The sequence below is a fragment of the Mytilus edulis genome, chromosome 9, assembly GCF_963676685.1.
Source record: "Mytilus edulis chromosome 9, xbMytEdul2.2, whole genome shotgun sequence".
In the NCBI taxonomy this organism is placed as follows: Eukaryota; Metazoa; Mollusca; class Bivalvia; order Mytilida; family Mytilidae; genus Mytilus; species Mytilus edulis.
Genome location: NC_092352.1, coordinates 23,033,048 through 23,060,267, shown reverse-complemented (window position 1 = coordinate 23,060,267; position 27,220 = coordinate 23,033,048). Strand labels below are relative to the sequence as shown.

At 32.0% G+C, this 27,220-nt stretch overlaps 1 protein-coding gene across 1 annotated transcript; it reads left to right on the top strand.

Annotated features, from left to right (window-relative positions):
* Positions 1–1,681: 1,681 nt before the first annotated feature.
* LOC139487849 (erlin-2-B-like) lies at positions 1,682–20,974 on the top strand. Its single transcript, XM_071273013.1, has 12 exons — positions 1,682–1,802; positions 4,280–4,377; positions 5,289–5,311; positions 6,002–6,082; positions 6,624–6,670; positions 6,991–7,178; positions 13,464–13,596; positions 14,077–14,168; positions 14,603–14,692; positions 15,930–16,009; positions 16,847–17,009; positions 17,236–20,974. The coding sequence occupies exons 2-12, from the start codon at positions 4,293–4,295 to the stop codon at positions 17,238–17,240; spliced, it is 987 nt and encodes a 328-aa protein (XP_071129114.1). The 5' UTR covers positions 1,682–1,802; positions 4,280–4,292; the 3' UTR covers positions 17,241–20,974.
* Positions 20,975–27,220: the final 6,246 nt, after the last annotated feature.

Genomic DNA, 27,220 nt, shown 5'->3' with positions numbered 1-27,220 from the left:
GAAACTACTGAATCAATTTTATTCGAACTTAATTTGAATGATTCTATGTTATCATAGAGACTATAGATTGTGTTTGAAGGGCATTGAGGACTTAGTAAAAAAATCAAATAATAAAGTCTTCCCAAATAGGACTATTTTAAACCGTCTGTGCCAAGAGCTAGAAAATTTTTAGTATTTTGAATAATTCAAAAGTTTTTAAAGCAGTATATTTATATAAAAAAAAACATATCATTGATATTTCATGACAATATTGAAATATGAGCCAACATTGTGCCAACAATATGCCAACGTATTAAGTTCTTATCTCCCCGTATTATACCACAGATTTTTTTTTTTTTTTTTTAGATATTATTTCAAAGTGCAAACCCAAAAATGTGCTCATCATTCTCTTTATCTAATATTTTCAAATCTGTGTAGTCATTTAAATGTATTTATCTTAATGATTGAATAATTTTGTGCACAAACAAAAAATACTTATAACCAGCCCAAAAAAACAAATAAAATTTTAATATAGTTTCTGCAAGTTGTTGAATTAATCAACTGAACTCAGCTGCTCATTTGACACGAGTGTAATATCACACTCTCCACATGACAGCCGAGATTGACCTGCCAATATAATATACATTATATACAAGAGATAAATATTTCTTAATACATAACATGAAAGGCATGAAAAACAAGTTTGACAGACTGAAGCCATCGTTGGCATACTGCTGTTCGACCAACATTGGTCCAACATAATTTTATAACTAGACGACGTTGGTAGACTGTTGGCAAATAGTTGACATTGTTGGCAGATTGTTGGCAAATAGTTAACCTTGTTGGCATACTGATGTTGGGCCAATAAAGACCCAACATGTTGGGCCAACTGAGGGCCGATGAGCAAAATGACGTTGGCCCAACATAGGTTTCCAACATTGGCCCAACAATGTTGCCAACGGAATGCCAATATTGGCCCAACACATGTTTGCTATCTGGGTTAACATTCTATATTTATAAAGTAAATTCAGAGAAAATAAACTAACGTGATTGGAAAATCAACGAAACGTCCACCAGCAGTGGCATCGACCCATTGGTTGTAAAACTCACCCAATCAAATAATTTACCTTTGTTTCACTTTCAATGTTGACATTCTTTTCCTTTAAATAACCGAACACGCACAATTCATGAGTTATCAATCTCTAGCTTAGGGGTTAACTTGAAGTTCACTTGACTACGGATTCAATGAGGTCAAACCAATTTCCCCAAATAAATAGAATATAGACAAGTAAATAAAGTGACCACCATTACACATATATATACATAACAAGAGACACAAAAATCACTCCAGACGGACGGACGACTGACGACGGACGCGAAGGTATGACAAAGCTCACCAGGAACTGTTACACTTACAACGTATTATTTCCCAAACCTCCCATAGCCAAAAGTGGCAAAATAATCAACTTATTGATGGTGGCCGCGTATTGGTAGAAGAAGAAGCCTCTGAAACCAGGTGAGCTAAAAATACATAGCCGTTGAAACTAGGTGAGCTAAACATATTATATTGTGCCATACAATTTTGCAAAGATTTCTTTATTACTTATGAAATCACAGATTTTTTTTTAACTAACGCTAATTATTAATCAGTGAACAGTTACATAATCGAAAATGACATTAGAATACGAAAATATAAGTCTACGTTATATTATTAGCTCTGCATCAATGGCGACGCCCATGTCAACCGGAAGCGGTGAATAGTTTCATCACAGTGCTTGGAGAATTGTGTGTCTTTTTTGTTGTCTCAACAGAAAATAGGATAAGTATGTATTCTTTACAAACATGACAACAATATATGTTGCATTAAATCAGAGGAAAAGAAATTTTAACTACCGATTTAGTCATTATTTCTTGTAGTTATCGATCTGACAGTGACAAGATGCAATCAAAAACGAAACTTAATTTTTACATTATTTTTTTTTAACAAATTTAACAATGACAATGTATACAAGATGAACATAGCAACACATATCACAGGATAAACTAAATTGCCGTAGAAGTAAGTGTTGACCACTGCTTTAAATTATAGATTCTTAAAAATTGCTAAGGTGATCTCAGTCAATCAGAAAATTTGTCAAAAGAGACAATGAAAAGGTTACGGTAGTGTCACCTATATTCGTGGATATGAGACTATTCAAACGGAATGGGGTAACACTAAAAAAACAGCCATTTGTGTTTTATGTCGATAATGTTACCTTAGAACTTTACTAAAATAATATGAGGCAGGCATTACCTGTGAATGGGGACAAAGTCTGTATGAATTATTTTTTTGGTTACTTACTTATTTGTTAAAAAATAAAGAAACAGAAATACCGTAACGTTTCCAATTTTGGTTCTGTTGTTATGGATTTTACTTGTGACGTTATTTAAGTTATGACGTCATGTTCAATGTAAACAAAGAAACGCAATGCATCAGGTAATGTCAATTCATATCAAAGACAAAGAATTATTAAAAATGAAATATTGGTATTGATTGTTCCTTGAGTTCCTATATTTTACTAGACTACTCAAAGTCTCACGACAACGAAACTGGAAGAAGGAAGTAGATTTCTGCGTTTTGAACGATTTTGAATTCATTAGTACAATGAAAATTACGTTTTTTTGTTTTTTTTTCTTTATTTTTCTACTGTAATAGGGGACTTTGTCCCCATAATAAAAGTTATTTTTGAATCTTTCCGTTTGGTATTTATTTGATATGACCTACATTTCTTGTGTACACAAATTGGCACATTTGTGTACAATTTGGAAATTAGTATGGCGTTCATTATCACTGGACTAGTATATATTTGTTTAGGGGCCAGCTGAAGGACGCCTCCGGGTGCAGGAATTTCTCGCTACATTGAAGACCTGTTGGTGACCCTCTGCTGTTGTTTTTTATTTGGTCGGGTTGTTGTCTCTTTGACACATTCCCCATTTCCATTATCAATTTTATATGATGCAAAGTATGTCACCTATTTTCTCGGATAAATTTCCTTCTAAAAATAACACAAGAGAACACACAGTATGGAAACCCAGTGGTGAGCATAAAAATGTAATTCCTTTCTTGAACTGTTTTCTTCATAATTACACATTTCCACTCTTAGAGTCTACATGAACTCAAATGAAACTTGACATAAATCATGTAAATGAAGCCAACAGTTTTTCTTGGTTGAATTGTATCACATTTTTGTCGAGCCTTCAACTTTTGTGGAAAAAGTGAGATATAGTGATCCACAAATATTCACTCTGTGGTTAACGTTTTTAAAATTTTGATAACTTTCTTAAACTATTTTGGATTTCTACCAAACTTGGACACAAGCTTATTTATAAAGGTAGTATCCAGAAATAAATTTTCTAAAAAAAAAACCCTGATTTTCCGTATTTTACTTATAAATGGACTTAGTTTTTCTGCCGGGAAACATTACATTCACTCTGTGGATAAAGTTTTTAAAATCTTGATAACTTTCTTAACCTATCCTGGATTTCTACCAATCTTGGACAAAAAGTTATTTATGATCATAAAATAGTATTCAGAAATAAATTTTGTAAAAAAAAATTCCTGTTTTTCTGTATTTTTCTTATAAATTAAAAGTTTGTTTTTTTTCTGCCAGGAAACATAACATTCATTCTGTGATTAAAGTTTTTAAAATTTTGATAACTTTTTTAAACTATCCTGGATTTGTACCGAACTTGGTCAGAAGCTTATTTATGATCAAAAGCTATATCTAGAATGAAATTTTGTTTAAATTTTGTTCCTGATTTTACGTATAAATGGACTTATTTTTGCTTCCAGTTAACATTACATACATGTACAGTCTGCAGTAAAGTTTATTAAACATTTATTAGATTCATAAACTATCCTGGATATTTACTAAACTTGGACTGAAGCTTCTTACAATCAAAATATAGTATTGAGTGGAATATTTTTAAGAATTTTATTCTCATATTTGTTGAGCCTGCAATAAGCAGCAAAAGTAGTTGAGACACTGCGGAACCTTTACAAATTTTTCATGTAGGGCCTCTTATAGACTACAGTGTGATTTTTTTTGTTTTTTTCCATTCTCTAGCTTAAATTTGCCTCAACCAAATGGTATTTATTTTTTCATGGTTGAAGGCCATACAGTGACTAGTTATTGCTAAACTTCACATCATTTTAACTTTGTTGGATAGTTGTCTCATTGGCAATCATATTACATCTTTTTATTTTTAAAATGATAGTCATAGAAACCTTCTAGATTTTATATTGCATTTTCTTTCACAGGTAGAACTCAGGAATGGCAAATCCATTAGCAGGACTGGCAGTGGTTGGTGTAGGATTAGCATTGTTGATGAATTTTTCTATTCATAAAATAGAAGAAGGTATAAAATTTATAATAAAGCAGTAATTTCAATCAAGTTCAACATTTGTTTTTGTGTAGTCTACAGTTGGAGAATAATATCTTGAATAATAGTCAGTGTTCAGATATCCCATTGGATGCATTGCTGATGCAGCTTATTAGTTAGTATTCATGCATGGTACATACTGTAATAAGCTGTGTCTGGTACCTTCACAAATCTTTATTGTTATGCCCCACCTACGATAGTAGAGGGGCATTATCGCCATTATGTTTTCTGGTCTGTGCATTCGTTCGTCTGTTCGTTCATTCGTCCCGCTTCAGGTTAAAGTTTTTGGTCAAGGTAGTTTTTGATGAAGTTGAAGTCCAATCAACTTTAAACTTAGTACGCATGATGTTCCCCATGATATGATCTTTCTAATTTTAATGCCAAATTAATGTTTTTACCCTGATTTTAAGGTCCACTGAACATGGAAAATGAGAGTGCGAGTGGGACATCCGTGTATTATGGACACATTCTTGTTAAAACTAATACATTAAAAGAAATTCTCCAAAATACTGTTAAAAATGGACAACACCAATACCAAACACCTGACTTCTTTCAAAAATAGACGTACATATATTTACGAGAACAAACTACCATGGCAGAAAATGTGGATTTAAACCAGTTGAAATTCTCTGTCTTTAATAAAATAAGGTAAGGTGTTAAAATAAAACCACCCCAAAAAAAACCAGCTCAGTCCATCTACCCACTTCATTACATCCTTTGAAGCTGTATAGGTGCAATGCTATTATGGATTGCTACCTATATTAAGATAATAGATGCTTTACGTGGATTGCTACCTATATGAAGATTTCAACATTATGTTATTCAGGATTATTATGTATAGGAATGTCGTTGTGGTTAATGTGGTACATGTATTATTCTATTTTCAGGACATGTTGGTGTGTATTATAGGGTGAGTCGGTACATGAATTTACAGTAAGGTGCAATAAAGATTTATTTCATTGGTGGTGCATGTGACATAAGTCAATGTAAATTATAGAAAGTTATTATATATAGTGAATTGTGATAAAGCACTAGATATCAGCAGTCCTAAGCCCACGGAAGTTAGTTTAGTGGTTCATCTTAACATTTTCTGGAAGTCTTCAAAATTAAAAAAAGTATGGACAGCTTCAATCAGCTTTGAGAAAAATCTATTGGACTTAATATGAATTCTCAGAGCAAGTTTCATTGAAATACATATATATATTTGGTGATATTAACATAAAAATGTATAACATAATAAAATAATTATGTGGGATAGTTTAATGATGTTTTTTGTTATCAATTACCCTGTAATGAATTTTATTATAATTATTGTAACTTGTAAGAATTTTATAACACATAAATAGGCACAGGACTAGAGTTTTTATGAGTGACAGAGTCTATCCGACACATGCGCCTTTCATCAATGGGGTAGTTTATGAAATTAAGAGGATAACTTTTTCTGCCAAGATCAGTCAAAATTTCAGGATGTCATCATTTTCATGATAGTTGATTGTATTGTGTTACTGTTTTCATACTAAGTGGGAACTTGTAGTACATATTAATAATTCTAGTGATTTAGTGAAACCCTATTATTATTGTACAACATTACTAATTGTAGGGAGGTGCTCTTCTGACGACAACTAGTGCTCCAGGATTCCATTTTATGGTTCCATTCCTTACATCTTTCAAAGCTGTACAGGTAGGTTGAGGTTAAAAACATTTCATCATGGATCAATCCATAAACATTAAGATGTATACATTGTTTTTTTTAAGACACTGTATTGTGTATTTAAGGGCATTTCATTGTGTTTGTGAAGGAACTACATTGTGTATTTGAAGACATTACATTGTTAATTTGAAGACATTACATTGTGTTATCTTTAAGACATTATTTTGTTTATTTGAAGACATTACATTGTCAATCTTTAAAACATTACATTGTGTATTTGAAAACATTAATTTGTGTATTTGAAAACATTACATTTTGTATTTGAAGATATTACATAATTTATTTGTAGACATTACATTTTGCATTTGAAGATTTTACATAATTTATTGTAGACATTACATTGTTGATCTTTAAAACATTACATTGTGTATTTGAAGACATTACATTGTTTATTTGAAGACATTACATTGTCAATCTTTAAAACATTACATTGTGTATTTCAAGACATTACATTGTTCATTTGAAGATTTTACATTATTGATAAATTAAACATCACATTGTTTAATTATAGACAACATTACAGACAGATGAAGTAAAGAATGTGCCTTGTGGTACTAGGTAGGCCTTTGTTATATATTTTATAAATATTTCCAAAATAAGCTTGATAAAATTGCATCATGAAATTGAACTTAACTATGATAAATTACTTCTGTAAACTTGAAAAGAATTTGCTAACAAAACATAGAAAAGTTAATAGGAATTTCCAAAATATTTCACAGTAAAACAGACCACATCAACCTCTGACTCTAAGAAAAAACCCATCAGACATGCAATCATACAATCAAAGAAAAACAATGATCATAACAATTTTCCACATGATTTGGGTTATATTTTATGACATTAAACATCTTAACTATTTTACTGTTTAATGTTTTCAGTGGTGGTGTTATTATTTTCTTTGATCGAGTTGAAGTTGTTAACAAACTGAATATAGATTCTGTGTATGATATTGTAAGGAATTACACTGCAGATTATGACAAAACTCTCATCTACAACAAAGTTCATCACGAATTGAATCAGTTCTGTAGTATACACACACTGCAGGAAGTCTACATCGATTTATTCGGTAGGTATGATTAACTTGATTGTTTGGGTCATTAGGGACGACAGAGTAACTGAAAATATTTTATCTTCATTGTTCATCAATACTATTGTGTAAATAGTCAACTAGAAGTAACCATAAATTAGTGTGTTGGTCTGCAAGAAAAAGTAACCATAAATTAGTGTGTTGGTCTGCAAGAAAAGACAGAATAAGCAAAGATTATAATATTGTTTTTATACATCGCAAAATTTTTGCGGTCATATATTGGTATCACGTTGGCAGCGTTAGGGTCGTCCAAAGACAGATGGTTTCCGGATAATAACTTTAGTATAAGTAAATAGAAATCAATAAAATTTTAACACAATGTTTATAACCACAAAAGGAAGCTTGGGATTTATTTATGGGGTTAAGGTTTAAGTGTCAGGACAATAAGTTGTGTATAAGTATTTCAATTGTTCTGAAATTGGTTTAATACCATAAGTAGAAGGTTGGGATATATTTTGGGGGTTATGGGGCAAACAGTCTAGGAATAAAGGGCCAAAAAGGGGCCAAAACAAGCATTTTTTTTGTTTCAAGAAAATATATTGGAGTTATCTTTCTTTGTCCAGAATGGTTTTTGAATGACCTAAAACCAATGCTTTATGAGATATTCTTTGAAATTTTGACTTATCTTTCTTTGTCCAGAATAGTAGTTGAATCAACTTAAATCAATGCTATATACAATATACAATGCAATACCGGTATTCACTTTTACTACCAACTGATAAATTAAAACAATCTTTACCATTCTGTGATTACAAGCACTTTGATTACCATTCTAGGGTTATGCCCCTCTACAAGAGGAAAAATTGAAGAATTTTTTCGTTTCTTTTCTCTTAACTTAAGTTTGTCTCGACTAAACTTAATGAAATGTGTATATAATGCTTATTACCTCTAAACTCAGTTCAAGTTCAATTTTTGGCAGCTTCACTTTTACAGTTCTTGAGTTATGTCCCTTTATAATGTTATATGCTATCGGGTGAATCATCTGTGGACACATTCCCCATTTACTATTTACTATTAATTATTGTTTTTGCTCAGTTTTCCTTTTCTTTTTCTTTTTCTTCCGCCACTTTAAAAATGAACTTGTCTGCAGCGGTTCTTCAAAACTGCTTGTCAGATTTACTTAGAGCATGGAAGTAATATTGGAAGGAATAACATCGTCGTCACTTCAAGGGTTTCATCTGCGTTACCGCCCATCTTTCAATAACTCGTTAATTGGTTCAATATCTGGTTTATTCTCCGCATGTGATCGTTCAAATCACTGACACTTATCGGTCATTTTCGTGTTCACGGAGAACTACGAACAGACAAGTTTTTGTCGAATATACATGCGAAGTAACCCGAATAGTCCATTTGTTACATTCCGTTGATGTACGCTGCCGAAAAGAGTCATTCGTTCAATTTTTATTTTAGTCCAATTTTTCCCTATTTTTGGTTAGTTTGAACTTAATAGTTAAAACCGACAGCTATCACATACGAAATTGGAGAACAAAGTTGTGTCATTTCAATTTTAAAATTTACAGACAATTAAAAAACCATTTCCGTATAGTTAAGAAGATGACTGTACAAAAAATACGTTTGGACACCCTTTATTAAATACGAAAAATCTAAATCTCTCGTGTATTTATAGTCAATTAAATTATTAACAATTCTAAACGGTTCTATCCTTCAATTTAAGTTCTTGATACATAAACTAATTTGTGTAAAAATGAATTTACCGTAAGACAGATAGATGCAAGCCCATTTCGTCGGTTTGTTATATTTTTTGCTGTATAGCTTATTATATTAATACAAGCATTCCACAATAAACACTTTTTAAATATATATTTACGAAAATATTATCCCCGTTTTAGTTGTCCAGTTTCAATAATGCAATCAATGACATTTATGACATATACATAAATTTAGAATACTTGAAAGTAAATATTATTTCATTCAATCTCGATAAACTTTGCACATTTCAACAGTAAAAAAATCTATGCCTACATTTGCCTACATTATTTTGTTAAACATCATGTGAAACCTGATCGATTCATCGGTATTTAACTGTTTAACTCGGGATCCGCTTTTAACTGGAAAATACTTTTAGAACAGTTTAAAACAAACGGTAAAAAGCAAAAATATGCTAAATTAAATACAATTTTCCATGTTAAACTGCTGTAGTTTGAACAATTCTCGTCCGTTTTTCAAGTTTTTTAGCTCACCTGGCCCAAAGGGCCAAGTGAGCTTTTCCCATCACTTGGCGTCCGTCGTCCGTCGTCTGTCGTCCGTCGTCTGTCGTCCGTCGTCGTCTGGCGTCGTTAACTTTTACAAAAATCTTCTCCTCTGAAACTACTGGGCCAAATTACACCAAACTTGGCCAAAATCATCATTGGGGTATCTAGTTTAAAAAATGTGTCCGGTGACCCGGCCAACCATCCAAGATGGCCGCCATGGCTAAAAATAGAACATAGGGGTAAAATGCAGTTTTTGGCTTATAACTCAAAAACCAAAGCATTTAGAGCAAATCTGACATGGGGTAAACTTGTGTAACAGGTCAAGATCTATCTGCCCTGAAATTTTCAGATGAATCGGATAACCCGGTGTTGGGTTGCTGCCCCTGAATTAGTAATTTTAAGGAAATTTTGCTGTTTTTGGTTATTATCTTGAATATTATTATAGATAGAGATAAACAGTAAACAGCAATAATGTTCAGCAAAGTAAGATTTACAAATAAGTCAACATGACCGAAATGATCAGTTGACCCCTTTAGGAGTTATTGCCCTTTATAGTCAATTTTTAACCATTTTTCGTAAATCTTAATAATCTTTTACAAAAATCTTCTCCTCTGAAACTACTGGGCCAAATTTATCCAAACTTGGCCACAATTATCTTTGGGGTATCTAGTTTAAAAAATGTGTCCGGTGACCCGGCCAACCAACCAAGATGGCCGCCACGGCTAAAAATAGAACATAGGGGTAAAATGCAGTTTTTGGCTTATAACTTCAAAACCAAAGCATTTAGAGCAAATCTGATATGGGGGTTAATTTGTTTATCAGGTCAAGATCTATCTACCCTGAAATTTTCAGATGAATCTGACAACCTGTTGTTGGGTTGCTGCCCCTGAATTGGTAATTTTAAGGAAATTTTGCTGTTTTTGGTTATTATCTTGTATATTATTATAGATAGAGATAAACTGTAAACAGCCATTATGTTCAGCAAAGTAAGATTTACAAATAAGTCAACATGACCGAAATGGTCAGTTGACCCCTTTAGGAGTTATTGCCCTTTATAGTCAATTTTTAACCATTTTTCGTAAATCTTAGTAATCTTTTACAAAAATCTTCTTCTCTGAAACTACTGGGCCAAATTAATCCAAACTTATTCACAATCATCTTTGGGGTATATAGTTTAAAAAATGTGTCTGATGACCCAGCCATCCAACCAAGATGGCCGCCATGGCTAAAAATAGAACATAGGGGTAAAATGCAGTTTTTGGCTTATAACTCAAAAACCAAAGCGTTTAAGCAAATCTGACAGGTGCTAAATTGTTTATCAGGTCAAGATCTATCTGCCCTGAAATTTTCAGATAAATCGGACAACCAGTTGTTGGGTTCCTGCCCCTGAATTGGTCATTTTAAGGAAATTTTACTGTTTTTGGTTATTATCTTGAAAATTATTATAGATAAAAATAAACTGTAAACAGCAATAATGTTCAGCAAAGTAAGATTTACAAATAAGTCATCATGACCGAAATGGTCAGTTGACCCATATAGGAGTTATTGCCCTTTATAGTCAATTTTTAACCATTTTTCGTAAATCTTAGTAATCTTTTACAAAAATCTTCTTCTCTGAAACTACTGGGCCAAATTAATCCAAACTTATCCACAATCATCTTTGGGGTATCTAGTTTAAAAAATGTGTCCGATGACCCGGCCATCCAACCAAGATGGTCGCCATGGCTAAAAATAGAACATAGGGGTAAAATGCAGTTTTTGGCTTATAACTCAAAAACCAAAGCGTTTAGAGCAAATCTGACATGGGGGTTAATTTGTTTATCAGGTCAAGATCTATCTGCCCCGAAATTTTCAGATGAATCTGACAACCCGTTGTTGGGTTGCTGCCCCTAAATTGGTAATTTTAAGGAAATTTTGCTGTTTTTGGTTATTGTCTTGAATATTATTATAGATAGAGATAAACTGTAAACAGCAATAATGTTCAGCAAAGTAAGATTTACAAATAAGTCAACATGACCGAAATGGTCAATTGACCCCCTAAGGAGTTATTGTCCTTTATAGTCAATTTTCAACAATTTTTATAAAATTTGTAAATTTTTACTAACATTTTCCACTGAAACTACTGGGCCAAGTTCATTATAGATAGAGATAATTGTAAGCAGCAAGGATGTTCAGTAAAGTAAGATGTACAAACACATCACCATCACCAAAATACAATTTTGTCATGAATCCATCTGCTTCCTTTGTTTAATAGTCACATAGACCAAGGTGAGCGACACAGGCTCTTTAGAGCCTCTAGTTTCACCATTCGATTTCTTTCTAAAGGTAGATATTCTATGTGATACAGCGCTACCTTGTTATTAATAAACTAGGGATTTCCCACAGGTGCGCTATGATAACCGGACTCGATAAAACCACGTGACTGATAAGAAATTCCAGATGCCTTTTACAACCGCGGTAACGCAGATAGTAACCAAAGGCCTCTTACCGCTGAGACTATAATTGGATGAAATCGTATGACTTTAGTACAGAGCTCAGCATGCTATAAATACATGCTAATTAGTCGTTGTTATTCCTTCTAAATATTACTTCCATGCTTAGAGTATCAAAAAATGTCTAGGTGAGCCATCAATCTTTCGTTTGTGCATTGGAGTCTATTAATCGGTATTTTGAGGGGCCTAAAGAAGGGAGGGGTTAACTATAGAACCCTATGGGATTTAATTTTTTTTTAAAGTTTCAAATGACTAATTTGAAAACAGTAAGTGATAGACACACAAATCAAATATAGGGTTAGTTCTTGGGGGTCACCCCTACCCCCCTTCAATTAGAAAGTATGATTTTATCTTGTAAAGGTTTGAGATCTCCACCCCTAAACCATATATATTCTTGTTTGGGACAATGAAACAAATCAAATGAAATATAGGGGAAGTCCATGGGGGTCACCCCCACCCCCTCATGTTTGAAAACTTGTAAATGGTCAAGATCCCCACCCCTAAACAATATATATTCTTGCATGGGACAATAAAACAAATCAAATGGAATATAGGTGAAGTCCCTGGGGATCACCCCCACCCCCTCATGTTTGAAAACTTGTAAACAGTAGAGATTCCCACCCCTAAACCATATATTCAAATGGATTGTAGGTGAAGTCCCTGGGGATCACCCCCACCCCCTCCTGTTTGAAAACTTGTAAACAGTCGACATCTCTACCCCTAAACCATATATAAAATAAATCAAATGAGATATGTGACCATGGAAATGGCGAATTATGGGAGCTTTGTTTGGGAGACTTCGTAACTACTTCTTGTTAATATTATTTTTAACCATGACTGTATGACATTTTATATTTTAATATTTTATGATGTATTTAAATGAGTAGTTATTGTTGCAAACTCCATTAGAAATTTGAATTGAGATAATTTTTGGAATAAGGGAAAGGGGGAGGTGAAAAAAAATTGGGGGGGGGGGGGCAATTTTTCTCATTTCAGATTTCAGAAATAAAACGAAAATTTCTTTAAACATTTGTTTTTTGGAGACGATTAATATTAAACAGCATAGTGAATTGCTCAAAAGCAAAAATAAATTTTAAGTTCATTAGACCACATTCATTCTGTGTCAGAAACCTATGCTGTGTCAACTATTCAATCACAATCCAAATTCAGAGCTGAATCCAGCTTGAATGTTGTAATGTGTCCATACTTGCCCCAACTGTTCAGGGTTTGACCTCTGCCGTCGTATACAGCTGTGCCCTGCAGAGCATCTGGTTATGTTCTGTAATATAAACACACTTAAGTAGGAAAAGACATGGTTTGTAGGTGTATGTAAATGGTACATATAAAGAAAATGTACACTTCAACTAAGTATTTAAAATTCATAGTTCTAGGCCAGGACTACAGCATTAAATAAAAAAAAAAAAACACAAAAATAATGGATCTCGATTTTCCTGAGTGAATGGGTGCCCGATTTGTCAGTTGGTATAAAGAAGATGCGAGATTAATTATTAAAACCTACCTGCTGTTATAAATAGATAATGAATGAAATTTGTTTATAGATCAGATAGATGAGAACCTCCGTACAGCCCTGCAGGGTGATTTAGGAAACATGGCACCAGGTTTATCGGTACAGGCAGTTCGAGTCACAAAACCGAAAATTCCAGAACAGATCAGAAAAAATTATGAATCTATGTAAGTTATTATAAATATTATTTATAAAAAAAAAAGAAATATGCTGCATTTGTGTTAACCTTTGATCAGGCATATATTTGTTATAATCTTGCAAGAAAATTTCATGGGAATATAGTTTGTATAAATGTCAATGGCTTGTCCATCTTTACAAAATACAAGTTGTCATACATATTTTTGGCTAGACCTAAGAGCCTTTAGCTGTTTGTTTTTATGAACTTGATACATGTGTCTCTTTTAATAGATTTTCTCTAACACAATCTTCAACAACGAATAAGAAATGATATTTTTCTGCTCTTATAACCCATTTCCATTTTGTTTTGTTTCATTGATGCTGTATATTTGGTAGTTAATTTTCATGTTATTTGTTCTGTATGAAATATGTTTAAGATAATCATAGTCTTTTTTTTAATAGTTGTATATTTTTTATGTGAGCTTTCACAATTCTGATTTTATGAAAACGCTTCTTATATTTGATTTCAGGGAAGGAGAGAAAACAAAGTTACTTATTTCTATTCAAAAACAGAAAGTAGTGGAGAAAGAGGCAGAAACAGAGAGGAAAAGAGCTGTTATAGGTAGGTACAAGAAGTCATTCTCTTATGTTGTTGGTATATTTTACTTAGGCAAACCAGAATATCTACAATTTTGCTCACCATAAGACAGCACTTTCTATTCTTCCGAGTGGTGTATCATTTAAAAACATTTAAAAGAAAAAGTTTTCATGAGAAAAGAATGAAATGGACATTCTTATTCCAAATTTGTATGGTCTAGTGCACACTTCTTTGAAGTCATGCATGGATTTATAGGTTTAATTCTACTGGTGTAAATGCTATATTTCCATGTCTTTAGCTCACTTGTAAATTGATCCATTTGTGATAACTGTTGTGGATATTAATCCTCATCTATATTGTCTCTATTTAATCATTTTACTTTTGATTAGGAACTGTTGGTTTTAATATTGCTAAAATTGCTAATATTGAATTAAACAAGATTTTTTGACACATTACAGAGGCTGAAAAAAGTGCTCAGGTGTCCAAAATTCAGTGGCAGCAAAAGATAACAGAGAAAGAATCACAAAAGAAGATATCAGAAATAGAAGGTAAGCATGAGATGAAATGTTTGATATTGATCATCATTGTAGCTACACGACAACATAAATTTTCCAGAAAATTAGGTTAATGCATTAAATCATGGTTAAAATTGTGTAACATCTTATATATTATAGATAAAGTGGAAGCAAATACTAGGCCTTGTGGTTGTAAAATCTCAGAAATAGACCAATTAAAATACTTTATTTTATTTAAAATTTTGTACTCTGAGTACTGAGTAAAGTCCCTAGTTATTATAATTTCAATCGTATTGCAATATAAGTGTGGACTTGTAGATTTCAGACTTTCATGTGTTCATTTATTATTTGGTATCCTCAATAAGTGTTTTTATACCCCCGCTTTAAAAAAGGGGGGTATACTGTTTTACCTCTGTCTGTCAGTCCGTCCGTCCGTCCATCAGTCCGTCCGTCCATCAGTCCGTCCGTCAGTCAGTCAGTCCGTCCCATGAAACTTTCGTCACATTTTTCTCAGGAACTACACATCCACCCTTTCTGTAATTTGGTATCAACATTTATATATGTCAGCCATACCGTGTGATGCGTTTTCAGATTCATCACTTGACAACTTCCTGTTTACCGAACACTTGTCTGATTTTACACATGATAGCCAAGTTGAAAATTTTCGTCACATTTTTCTCAGGAACTACAATACAAGGATTTCTGAAATTTGGTTTCAGGATTTATATAAGTCAGCTATACCGTGTGATGCGTTTTCAGATTCATCACTTGACAACTTCCTGTTTACCGAACACTTGTATGATTTTACACATGATAGCCAAGTTAAAAATTTTCGTCACATTTTTCTCAGGAACTACAATACAAGGATTTCTGAAATTTGGTTTCAGGATTTTTATAAGTCAGCTATACCGTGTGATGCGTTTTCAGATTCATCACTCGACAACTTCCTGTTTACCGAACACTTGCATATTTTTACACTATTAATATTATCCACTTGCGGCGGGGGTATCATCAGTGAGCAGTAGCTCGCAGTTTCACTTGTTCATTCAAGATTTATTAATTTGATTCTTGTACATGTTTAAAAAGATAGTACTAAAGGAGAATATTGAAGATCTGCCTACACAAATGTTTTGCCTATCCAAATTGAAATATGAAAACATGACATTAGGCACAATTTCTTACATTCTCTTATGCTCTTATTGGTTGAGTAGATGAATCATGTACAACCCCCACTTGAACAGTTTAACATAACGAATTGTTCTGTTTTTAGATGCTACCCATTTAGCTAAAGAAAGAGCAAAAGCAGATGCTGAATTCTATAAAGCAAAGAAAGAAGCAGAGGCTAATTCAGTATGTATCAAATCATTAACAAGCAGTCTCATTATTGCTGCATAAAGGAAATAAACTTAGAAGCATGGTGGATTCTTGTGGAATTCATAACTATGCTATTTGTATGGCTTTAATTTTAAACAATTGCATTCGACAAATCTGTATTAATTGTAATACTGAAGCAGTTATATAAATACATGTAGTTCATCCAGTTAAAACATTGATAGAATAGAAAATGGAAACAAGGAATGTATTCAAGAGACTATAACCCGACCAACAAGCAGAAAATGACAGGCTCATGGCCTCCAAATCAGTGTTTTGAGATAATCCTGCACCTGGAGGTAGGCTTCAGCTTACCCCATTACAGTAATGAATTCTACATCATGGATGCAACACTAAACTCAGAAACAGAAAAATGAACCAAAATTTAAAAAAAAAACATACAAGATTAATAAAGGCTGATGGTTTCTGACATTTGCAAAAATGTGGCAGGGTTAAACATGTTTGTTTATGCTGTGACTTTTGGTATGAATATGACTGTTTGAAAATTTATTAATAAGACATTTAAATTCTCCAAAAATAACTTAGATAAGAGTAATTGGACTTTGATAGTTTTTCCTCTGTTGTACTTCAATGACACCATATTTGAATAACCACAAAAAATCAAAAGCTTTGAAATACCCTTTTTTACGTAATCTGTGTTCCTGTTGTATGACTCTATACTGAATTTCTCAATAACATAGCCACTGGGGACATTTTGATATTACGAAGCAATCTTGTTTGTTTTATTAATTCTAAATACTGCAATATTGTTTTGAAACTAAATGTATTCAAGAAAAAATATGTTCTAATTTGTAGGCTAAACTGACTGACCAATACTTGGAGATGTTACGTTACCAAGCCATTACTACCAATACAAAGATATACTTTGGTAATAGTATTCCTCAGATGTTTATGGATCCTAGTGGAGTTGTCCAAACTTCTCAGCAAAAGGGTGCTTCGTCAAAAGTTTCTGAAAATAGTAAGTAATCTTTTATGATACTTAGGGTATTCAGAATAAAGTAAAATTAAAACTGAAAAAAATAAAAAAATTCATCCATTAAATTTTTGACAGGTGAGCTCTTAGGAGCCACTTTTTTTTATTTCATTTGCACTAAGTGATTGATGGAGAAAATTTTCTCTTTAAATTTCATCTTCATTGTGATATAAAAAATAGATTAAAAACTGAAACATTCTTTTTCTTTCAGATTAAAAGTTAAAGAAGAAGATGAGCATCTGTGATACGAATGAATTAAACCAAAGTGGAAATGTCATTTCTAAAAATAGAGCTGAAATGGAAATGTTGTTTCTTAATATAGAACCAGAATGGAAATGCCATTATTAAAAAAAGAACCTAAATATAAAACCTTAACAAAAATAAAAAATAAAAAAAGTAGAGTGTAAAATTTTTCGCCTTCCAAGTATTTCAGTATAAAATGTTTCCTTTCTCTTATCTTTATGTGCCATTTGTATCTTATTTATAAAGTTATGATGACTTATTAAAATAAACCATTAAATTTATTAGTGTTTGATACTGTAAATACAGAGATTATTGTGAATTTGTCATTTTAGACCAAAATACAATAATTGTTTTTTGCCATACTGATTAAAATCGAGCTTCATTCATATAAACAAATCCAAAACCCTGTCGCTTAAATCATAAACATTGCAATAATTTCTGAATTTACAGTAGTTGGGGTGTATTAAAAGGTCTTCAAATGATGAGTTTGCAATCATACCTCAATTCAAGTATGTTATAAGAATATTTATGTTAAAATTATTACTTACAAAATTGCATGGTCTTTGGTTTATTTTCATAGTATAATTTTATTTTTTTTTAATTTTCAAATTATTAACAGTAATTAGATTGATAAATTTATTTCCACTAATATTTTTTAATTTAAGCTTCCTCTGTTTTCTTGTCAGAAGTGAGGGACTTGTTATATTAAAAAATTATGAAGTAAATATTAGACCAAAAAATTAATGTGTATCCACTAAAAAAAAAATTTAAATTATGTTCAAACTTCAAACAGTAATGACAAAAAATAACTGTTATTTTCATTTTTAGCAGGTTTTAAATATTTTGTGTGGAAAAATTGCTGTATTTACATTATTTTGACATACTTTTTCACAAATTTTGAAAGTTTGTTGCTCTTGTGATTTGTGTACACAATTATAAACTTTAATATAATCACATTCTTTATTCAAATAGGTGTTACTATAATTCTCTGAAATTTTATGTTTATTTTCAAAGTGTTTTATATATGGTTTGTACACTAATTTCTTACATACCATAATAACAATAGTGCCTTTGTACGAATACAGTTGTTGATATTGTTAGATATTTATAGTGTTGTAATTACCTGTATGTTAATTGTATGTTAATTCCAATCAAAATATCTACTTTGTCTAATGTTTACACGAGGAAAAATTTGTTTCCTTAGACTTGTCATTTCTTTGTCATATACTATTGTAGGTTTTCAAAATAAGATCTATCTCAGATGCTGATCCAGGATTTTGAAAAAGAGGGTGCCAACCACCAAAGCAATGTTAGGATTTGGAATTTTAAAAAGTCTATGGATTGACTATCTATGTAGCTACAAAAGCCCCTTTCACCCAGCCCTAAATCACCTTCTGCATATAAGAGATGATAAGTAAAACAAAATGTGGCCAAAATTATCTGAACATTAACTTTATTCCCAGGTTAAAGGGGGCGTCCGACCATTTGTCCCTATTCAAATGCATTGATTTAAAAAAAAAAGGGGGGTTATTCTCACTATTTACCATCACAAACTACAGTTGTCAAACTCATTTTGTTGGATATATCAAAATAGAAACTCATTAATCATCATATATTATTATCTATGTAAGCAGTATTAATGTTGTGTATATATTTTTTTTAATTTTAAACACACTTAAGAGAAGAAGGATGTTTTAAAATCTTACAATCATTCCATTTAATATTCAATGCTTACTTCATTTTACACATTTCCTGTATTTGATGTTTTTGAAAGGGATTTAGAATTTAAATTTTTTGTGAGACTTCAATCTAGATTTATGCAGTGAATAAAAGACAAGTTATATCCAAGACATAGCTAAGAATGGGTAAAATATAATCATTTAATTTTGTTCTTACCCTCTAAAGTATTAATGATTTATAAAGAAAATCAACAAAATCATAGTTTCAGACTTGATGGTGATATAGATTATGTCATTATTATATAAAAAGTTGTACAAATTTATGTAAATATTTATTTTATGACTTTTACAGTACATCATATTTGTGTTCAGATCAATTTTGGATTATGAGTAAGAATACATTTGTAATTACACTAATTCTCAGCATATATGAGTATTATTTTTTTTTTTATTATTTTGAAGTATCTCCGTGTGTGCTGGGTACACTTTGTCCATGATATAGCTGCTACTGTTTTTCATATGACAATTTAAATTTAATTAAACAAAAAAGTTGTTTTTTTATTTAAAGAGGAAGATAAGAAGACATTGTACAATTTGTGCTCCCTATCCATCATGACACTTTGACATCCACCCTTCTAAACTAGAAATAGATACACATTTAGTAACATTAAGTATGGATATATCTGCAGACAAGTTGTATTTTTTTAAATATTTTTCTTATGCTGTAAACTCTGCTTACACCATTCCATAACTTGAGTATTAATTTATACATGTATAAATAGTTGTATAGGAATGAATGATAAAATTCTATACCTGTATAAATTATTGTTCATAGTTTTTTAGTTTGATGACCCTTTAACAGTTTTGTAAAAATTGGCTGTCAAAAATACAGGTGGATGGATTAATCTGGCGCTAAAATTGGCCATAATATTGTCGCTTAAATATCCTGTAGCAGCTTAAATTTTTTGCTGAAATGTCTTTTGCCTGTTTTTCAATAGAAACATCAGCTATAATAGTTTTGTTAAAATTAATTAAATTTTTATTTTGTATGAAATCCCATATCTTGTTAATGCTCACAAACAATAGTTGCATACATGTGTCATTTAGAAACTTGCGAAATGTGTAAAACAGAAAATTACTGTGTATACATTTTGTAGCTTTTTGTTTGTTACTACTTCTTGGTTTTGAAGCTAAAGTTCCCTGTATATTGGGATCCCTTTGTTTGTGAAGGTTGTGTATTATTTTATGTAATGCTCAAGTAGGCTAGATTTTTTTTATAATCATAATCAGACTATTATCCTGCACAGTGTGGTGCTTTGTGTTGTTAATTGCAATATGTATACATGTATTAGTATATGTGAAATGTTGATTAAATGTATGTTAAAAAGAGAGCATTGTTAATAAGCATAATGTTTGATACAGACATGATGTTGTTATTTATCAAGTCATATATGATTTTGTTTATTTCATAAAACTAAGAGTTGTGATTTGGCTGTTATATCTTTTGGAACAAATAACAAAAAGTTTAACTAATGAGATCTGTTAAACCTAATTTTATGAACAGTCGGTATGAGAACATGAAAAAAGATAAAACATTCCTTTGAAATTCTAAAAAAAATCATACATGTTGTAGTATGAATCATGTAACATTTTACAAGATAATGCAATAATTGAGATAATAGATTTACAATTGTTTTGAATTTAGGTTTGATGAGCATTGATTGAATCCTTTATTTTGATTGATTTTTGTTTATTCTACCATAGGCATATAGATAAGAAATCTGTCAACTTTGAAGAAAGGTTTTTCTAATTTACACCAGTTCAAAACATTGACATTTTATAGAAGCTTAATTTAAAAGTGCTGTTATTTTGAGAATTGACATTAAACTGTTATAAAAGTTGAGAAAGAAAACAATGTTTATATGATCGCTAACTACATTATTTTATATACTATTTATAATGTTAGATACTGTAATTCATCATTTCGTTTTCAAAATCATCCTTTCTAATAAAACCTATATACCTTTGTTTTTGTATAATATATATAATGCCAGTATATAATGTTATGGTGATTTCTCTGGGATATTTTGGTATGATTGAAAGGTCTTTATTTTCTTTAGTTGAACCAGCCAATATAGGGCTATACTAAACTTAACTTTATTTTAAACCTTACAATACCTAAACCTCGTTTAACGCTCCCTTCATCATAATCATAATCCTACCAGTAACTCTAAATTAAATAAAACCAAAAACACAGGGTCTGGAAATAAAATAAAGGCTACATTAGTAACTTAGAAAAGTCAATGAGTCAAAGCAGAAATTGATAATGATATTGATCGTTTTAATGATTATTTCATAATAATGTTTATTTCTAAAGGAATATATGTAATGGATCTCAACTATGACAAAGTATTTAGTAAAAACAGGGTATTTTACAAAATACATGTAGCTAACTTAGCCAAATCAAAAACTCGTCAAAGATAAAACTCTGAAAGTGTTCAACTTGAAATGATAAGAAAAGTGTGAAAAATTAATAATATTTATACACGCATCACTCCCTGTAGAGAACAATCAAAGATACTTGAATCACACAAATCAATATTGGTATCCTGGGGTGTGTAGGTTTATGCAGTACATGTAGTTGTTAAAAAGTTAATTAGTAAATATTTCTGTTAAAACATATTTCAAACTTTATCATACTACTGAGTATTGGGATGTTTAATATGTCAGGTTTTTTTTTCAGGGAAGATAAATCATTTTTGTTAGCAGAGACATATACTACAATTGTACATGTTTTCACTCCTGGACAAAACAATGCAATGCTCAACATCTTACGTCCAGTTATAGATAAGGAACAACTTAGACAAGATACTAATGATAAGTTGATTGATTGGTGTTTTCAAGCCATGTTCATCACATAATTGTGCTGTTTCCTGGTTGTTTCTTTTTATTGTTGGAGGAAGCCTGAGTGCCAGAATAGTACCACTGACCTTCGGTACAATCCTTGTCAAATAGGATTTGAGTCAAGCGCATCTGCACGGGATTGGAACTCACAACCACAGATATACAGTAGTTTGATTAGGTATACCACTTTCGCCAACGAGGCCCCACTACTAAGGATAGAGCATTGATATTTGGTATACATTTGGATAAGCATCCATGCTGTTTCCCCCAACCTTGTTGATTTAGAGGAAAATATATCAAAAGTTACTTCTTTGTTCGATAATAGCCCAGAAGGTGAAGAAGACATGTATTTATTTAGAGGTCAGTTGATCAAAGGGCAAGGTCATAACTTCATAAAAATAAAATTGAAATTGGGAAGAAAAAAAAATTTCAGCCACCTATCACATCTTAACAAAAGTAGATTTGATAATGCCACAAGCAGACCCTCTTTGATTTAGAGGTCGCCCCTTTAAAAGTAAAGGGCTAGATTATAACTGGAATTGATGGACAGAATTTAATGAAAATTTGGTTTTACCTATATTGATTTTTGGGTCAAAATGTCAAAGGTAGTTTTGTTAAGATGTGTTCAACTAATGAATATGTTGAAAGTTCGGGACAATATCATTTGATTATAAAAGAACCAGATGCTCCGCAGGGTGCAGCTTTATACAACCGCAGAGGTCGAAAACTGAACAGTTGGGGCTAGTATGGACACAACATTCAAACTGGATACAGCTCTAAATTTGGATTGTGATTAAATAGTTGACACAGCATAGATTTCTGACACAGAATTAATTTGGTCTAATGAACTTAAAATGGTTTTTTTTGCCTTTGAGCAATTCACTATGCTGTTGAATATTAATCCTCTCAAAAAAAATGTTTGAAGAAATTTTCTTTCTATTTATGAAATCTGAAATGAGAAAAATTTAACCCCCCAGCCCCATTTCTTTCACATCCCCCTTTCCCTTTTTCCAAAACTGATCTCAATTCAAATTTCTAATGGAGTTTGCAACAATAACTACTCATTTAAATACATCATAAAATATTAAAATGTAAAATAAAGTGCTCGTTATCACTGAATGGTAAAGATTGTTTTAATTTATCAGTTGGTAGTAAAAGTGAATATACATTGTTACGTATATTGTATAAAACAATGATTGAAGTTTATTCAACTACTATTCTTGACAAAGAAAGATAACTCCAATTGAAAATTTCTTACTATTGCACAATATTGTGCAATTAGATATTTCTTGCTATTGCACAATACTGTGCAATTGAAAATATTTGCTATTGCACAACACTGTGCAATTGAAGATTTCTTGCTATTGTGCAATACTGTGCAATTGAAAATTTCTTGCTATTGCTAAATACTGTGCAATTGAAAATTTCTTGCTATTGCACAATACTTAATATAATAATTTTGGATCCTGATTTGAACCAACTTGAAAACTGGGCCAATAATCAAAAATCTAAGTACATGTTTAGATTCAGCATATTAAAAAAGCCCAAGAATTCAATTTTTGTTAAAATCAAACTTAGTTTAATTTTGGACCCTTTGGACTTTAATGTAGACCAATTTGAAAACGGGACCAAAAATTAAGAATCTACATTCACAGTTAGATTTGGCATATCAAAGAACCCCAATTATTCAATTGTTGATGAAATCAAAAATAGTTTAATTGTGGACCCCGATTTGGACCAACTTGAAAACTGGGCCAATAATAAAAAATCTAAGTACATTTTTAGATTCAGCATATCAAAGAACCCCAAGGATTCAATTTTTGTTAAAATCAAACTAAGTTTTATTTTGGACCCTTTGGACCTTAATGTAGACCAATTTGAAAACGGGACCAAAAATTAAGAATCTACAAACAGTTAGATTCGGCATATCAAAGAACCCCAATTATTCAATTTTTGATGAAATCAAACAAAGTTTAATTTTGGAACCTTTGGGCCCCTTATTCCTAAACTGTTGGGACCAAAACTCCCAAAATCAAACCCAACCGTCCTTTTATGGTCATAAACCTTGTGTTTAAATTTCGCAGATTTCTATATACTTATACTTAAGTTATGGTGCGAAACCAAGAATAATGCTTATTTGGGCCCCTTTTTGGCCCCTAATTCCTAAACTGTTGGGACTTCAACTCCCAACATCAATCCCAACCTTCCTTTTGTGGTCATAAACCTTGTGTTTCAATTTCATTGATTTCTATTTACTTATGCTTAAGTTATTGTGCGAAAACCAAGAATAATGCTTATTTGTGCCCTTTTTTGGCCCCTAATTCCTAAACTGTTAAGACCAAAACTCCCAAAATCAATCACAACCTTCCTTCTGTGGTCACAAACCTTGTGTCAAAATTTCGTAGATTTCTATTTACTTAAACTAAAGTTATAGTGCGAAAACCAAGAAAATGCTTATTTGGGCCCTTTTTGGTCCCTAATTCCTAAAATGTTGGGACCAAAACTCCCAAAATCAATCCCAACCTTCCTTTTGTGGTCATAAACCTTGTGTTAAAATTTCATAGATTTCTATTCACTTTTACTAAAGTTAGAGTGCGAAAACTAAAAGTATTCGGACGACGACGCCAACGTGATACCAATATACGACCAAAAATTTTTCAATTTTGCGGTCGTATAAAAACAAAGGTTTGATATTGCCGCATGAGTTGCAACAGATCCAATTTGATTTTTAGAACACTATGTCAAAGGTTCAAAGCCACGTCAACAACTAAAAGACAAAACAAATGGGTGAAAAAATTGGGTTTGGGGGAAATGTCAGAAACTTGGTTCGTATTGTTTTGATGCCCGACCAAAATCATATCTTGTACTACAAATCAATTAGCATGGCAACTTGGCTTATATAACTTGAACTGCCAATCAAGAAAGATCAGTTAAAATACCAGCAGATTAAAGGCCAAAATTATGTTCATGTTAAAAATATCAGGTGAAACATCAGGCAGAGTGAAATAACGGCGAAATATTCAAAATGGATAGTCATACTCATAATTTGTTAACATTGCACAAAACAAAAAAACAACCAAAAGACAAACAGCAGTCTACAAAACACAACATAGAAATTAAAATAGATCCCTCTCCACTTATGGCACCCGTGGTATTCCTCATGTTAGCACAAACCCAGTGACAAGTCTAATTCGTAAGGTAACATATTTGTCGTCATCTGTGAATTGGTCAACTAACTCCTGATGGTGTCAGTATTTTTTTCGAGAAAAAAACTCCAATTTCATCACTTAGAACTCTTGGTTTAATAACTCATTTGTATACACCAACCCTCTACCAAGGATATGAAATGCATGCTTTGGAATCTCGTATTAACTGGGAGATATACTTCATATTAAAGCTGTCGATGCTGGAATTAGGATACATAGAAATAGAAAAATTCACAAAAAAACTCTTGAAATACAAAGCTTCCTTACAGTCACGAAAAAGAAGAAAATTTCAATCAAATGTAATTACAAACTGCATGTTCATACACTGGTTCACGAAACATCTAACGATGACTCAATGATTACTTAATTACTATGGAATATTACACATACGTTTATGACATCGCAAGCACCTCCATTAAAATGATGCTCAATTATAAAATATTAGTAGGACAAAAAAATGATTATGTTGCTGCAATATCGCTCTCTTTATATGCAATCTGAATGACACGACACTATTGCACTATAAACATGCCACAATAATATCGTTCTTTTACTTTGCTACAACAATTTCGCATCCTTTGTATTCTTAATAAGCCACCACAATGCCGCACTCTTATACCATGACAGCATCGCGTTCCTAATGTGTCTCAACAATATCACACTCTTCATATTCCACTACAATATCGCACTAAATAGTATTTTTATAATGGTCCTGTTATATGGCCAAGGTCTGCAATAATGGTCGAGGAAGTCTGTAATGGCCCGAAGCAACGCCGAGGGCCATTACAGACATCCGAGGCAATTATTACTGACCAAGGACATAAAACAGGGCCATTATAAAAACACCCATTTCTTAATACATTTTTTAACCAACTGAAAAAGTGTATGTGGTGCTGCCAACTTGGTGTACTCTCTTACTCTTTTAATGACAGTTTAGTTTGAAAAAAAAAATTGTACTTCACCATGATCAAGCTTTAAATATCCCAAATATCCAAGATATTAAGTTGAAAGAAACCAATTTATGTGTTGAAAAACGGGATGAACAGTGATCCCTTTATATGGTTCTTTAATGTTTGTTGCTGGTTACTAAATTAAATAAATTACAAACAGGTATTATACTCTTTACAGCTTAATTTTATTAACTTTATTAAAAACCCTAACTGGGCTTAATATAGACAAGCTGGGCATTAATACAGGGCCATTACAGAAAAACAGGGCCATAGCAGAAATAACAGGACCATTGCAGAAAAACAGGGCCATTACAGAAAAACAGGGCCATTACAGAAAAAACAGGGCCATTACAGAAAAACAGGGCCATTACAGAAAATACGTTATTTTCAATAACCAGTCATTTTTGGCAATAATGCACTTAGTTGGTTAATAAAATATAATATTGCACTCTAAATATGCTATGGCAACATTGCACTCACAATATGCTATGACAATATTGCACTTTTGATATGCCACGGCAATATGATATTCTTAAATGCCACAACAATATAACGCTTTTAATTATTATGGCACGACAATATTACACACTTCTTATGCTATAATAATGTCACACTCAATATGTTACGAAAATCGAACTCAATATGCCAAGATAATATTGTACTCTTTCCATTGTAGGTAATGGATCAGCTATATAGCTAAAGATTGAACTTGAATAAACCAAGCATTCAAAGACTCAAAAAGATGATTTTTATAGGATTATTTGGTTAACACCGCATGTCATATATATATATCTCTGTTGTAGGGTTGTCACTGACTCAATTTAGCTGATCTGTAACAATAACATCTTCATGCCTTATATATCATGTACTGCAGTACGCCGCTAGATTAAAACTGACGTGGAAAGGTAACACACGGCCAGCGAAAGCTCTTTTTTGAGAGCCCAGGTGGTCGTGTGGTCTAGCGGGACGGCTGCAGTGCAGGCGATTTGGTGTCACGATATCACAGTAGCATGGGTTCGAATCCCGTCGAGGGAAGAACCAAAAATTTGCGAAAGCAAATTTACAGATCTAACATTGTTGGGTTGATGTTTAGACGAGTTGTATATATATATATATATATATTCATAGGGGAAACAAATTGAAAATATTCCAATAGAAAGGTTCTGCAGAGGTGGTGCAAATTTAACTGTAACATGACAAGAATACAACGAAAG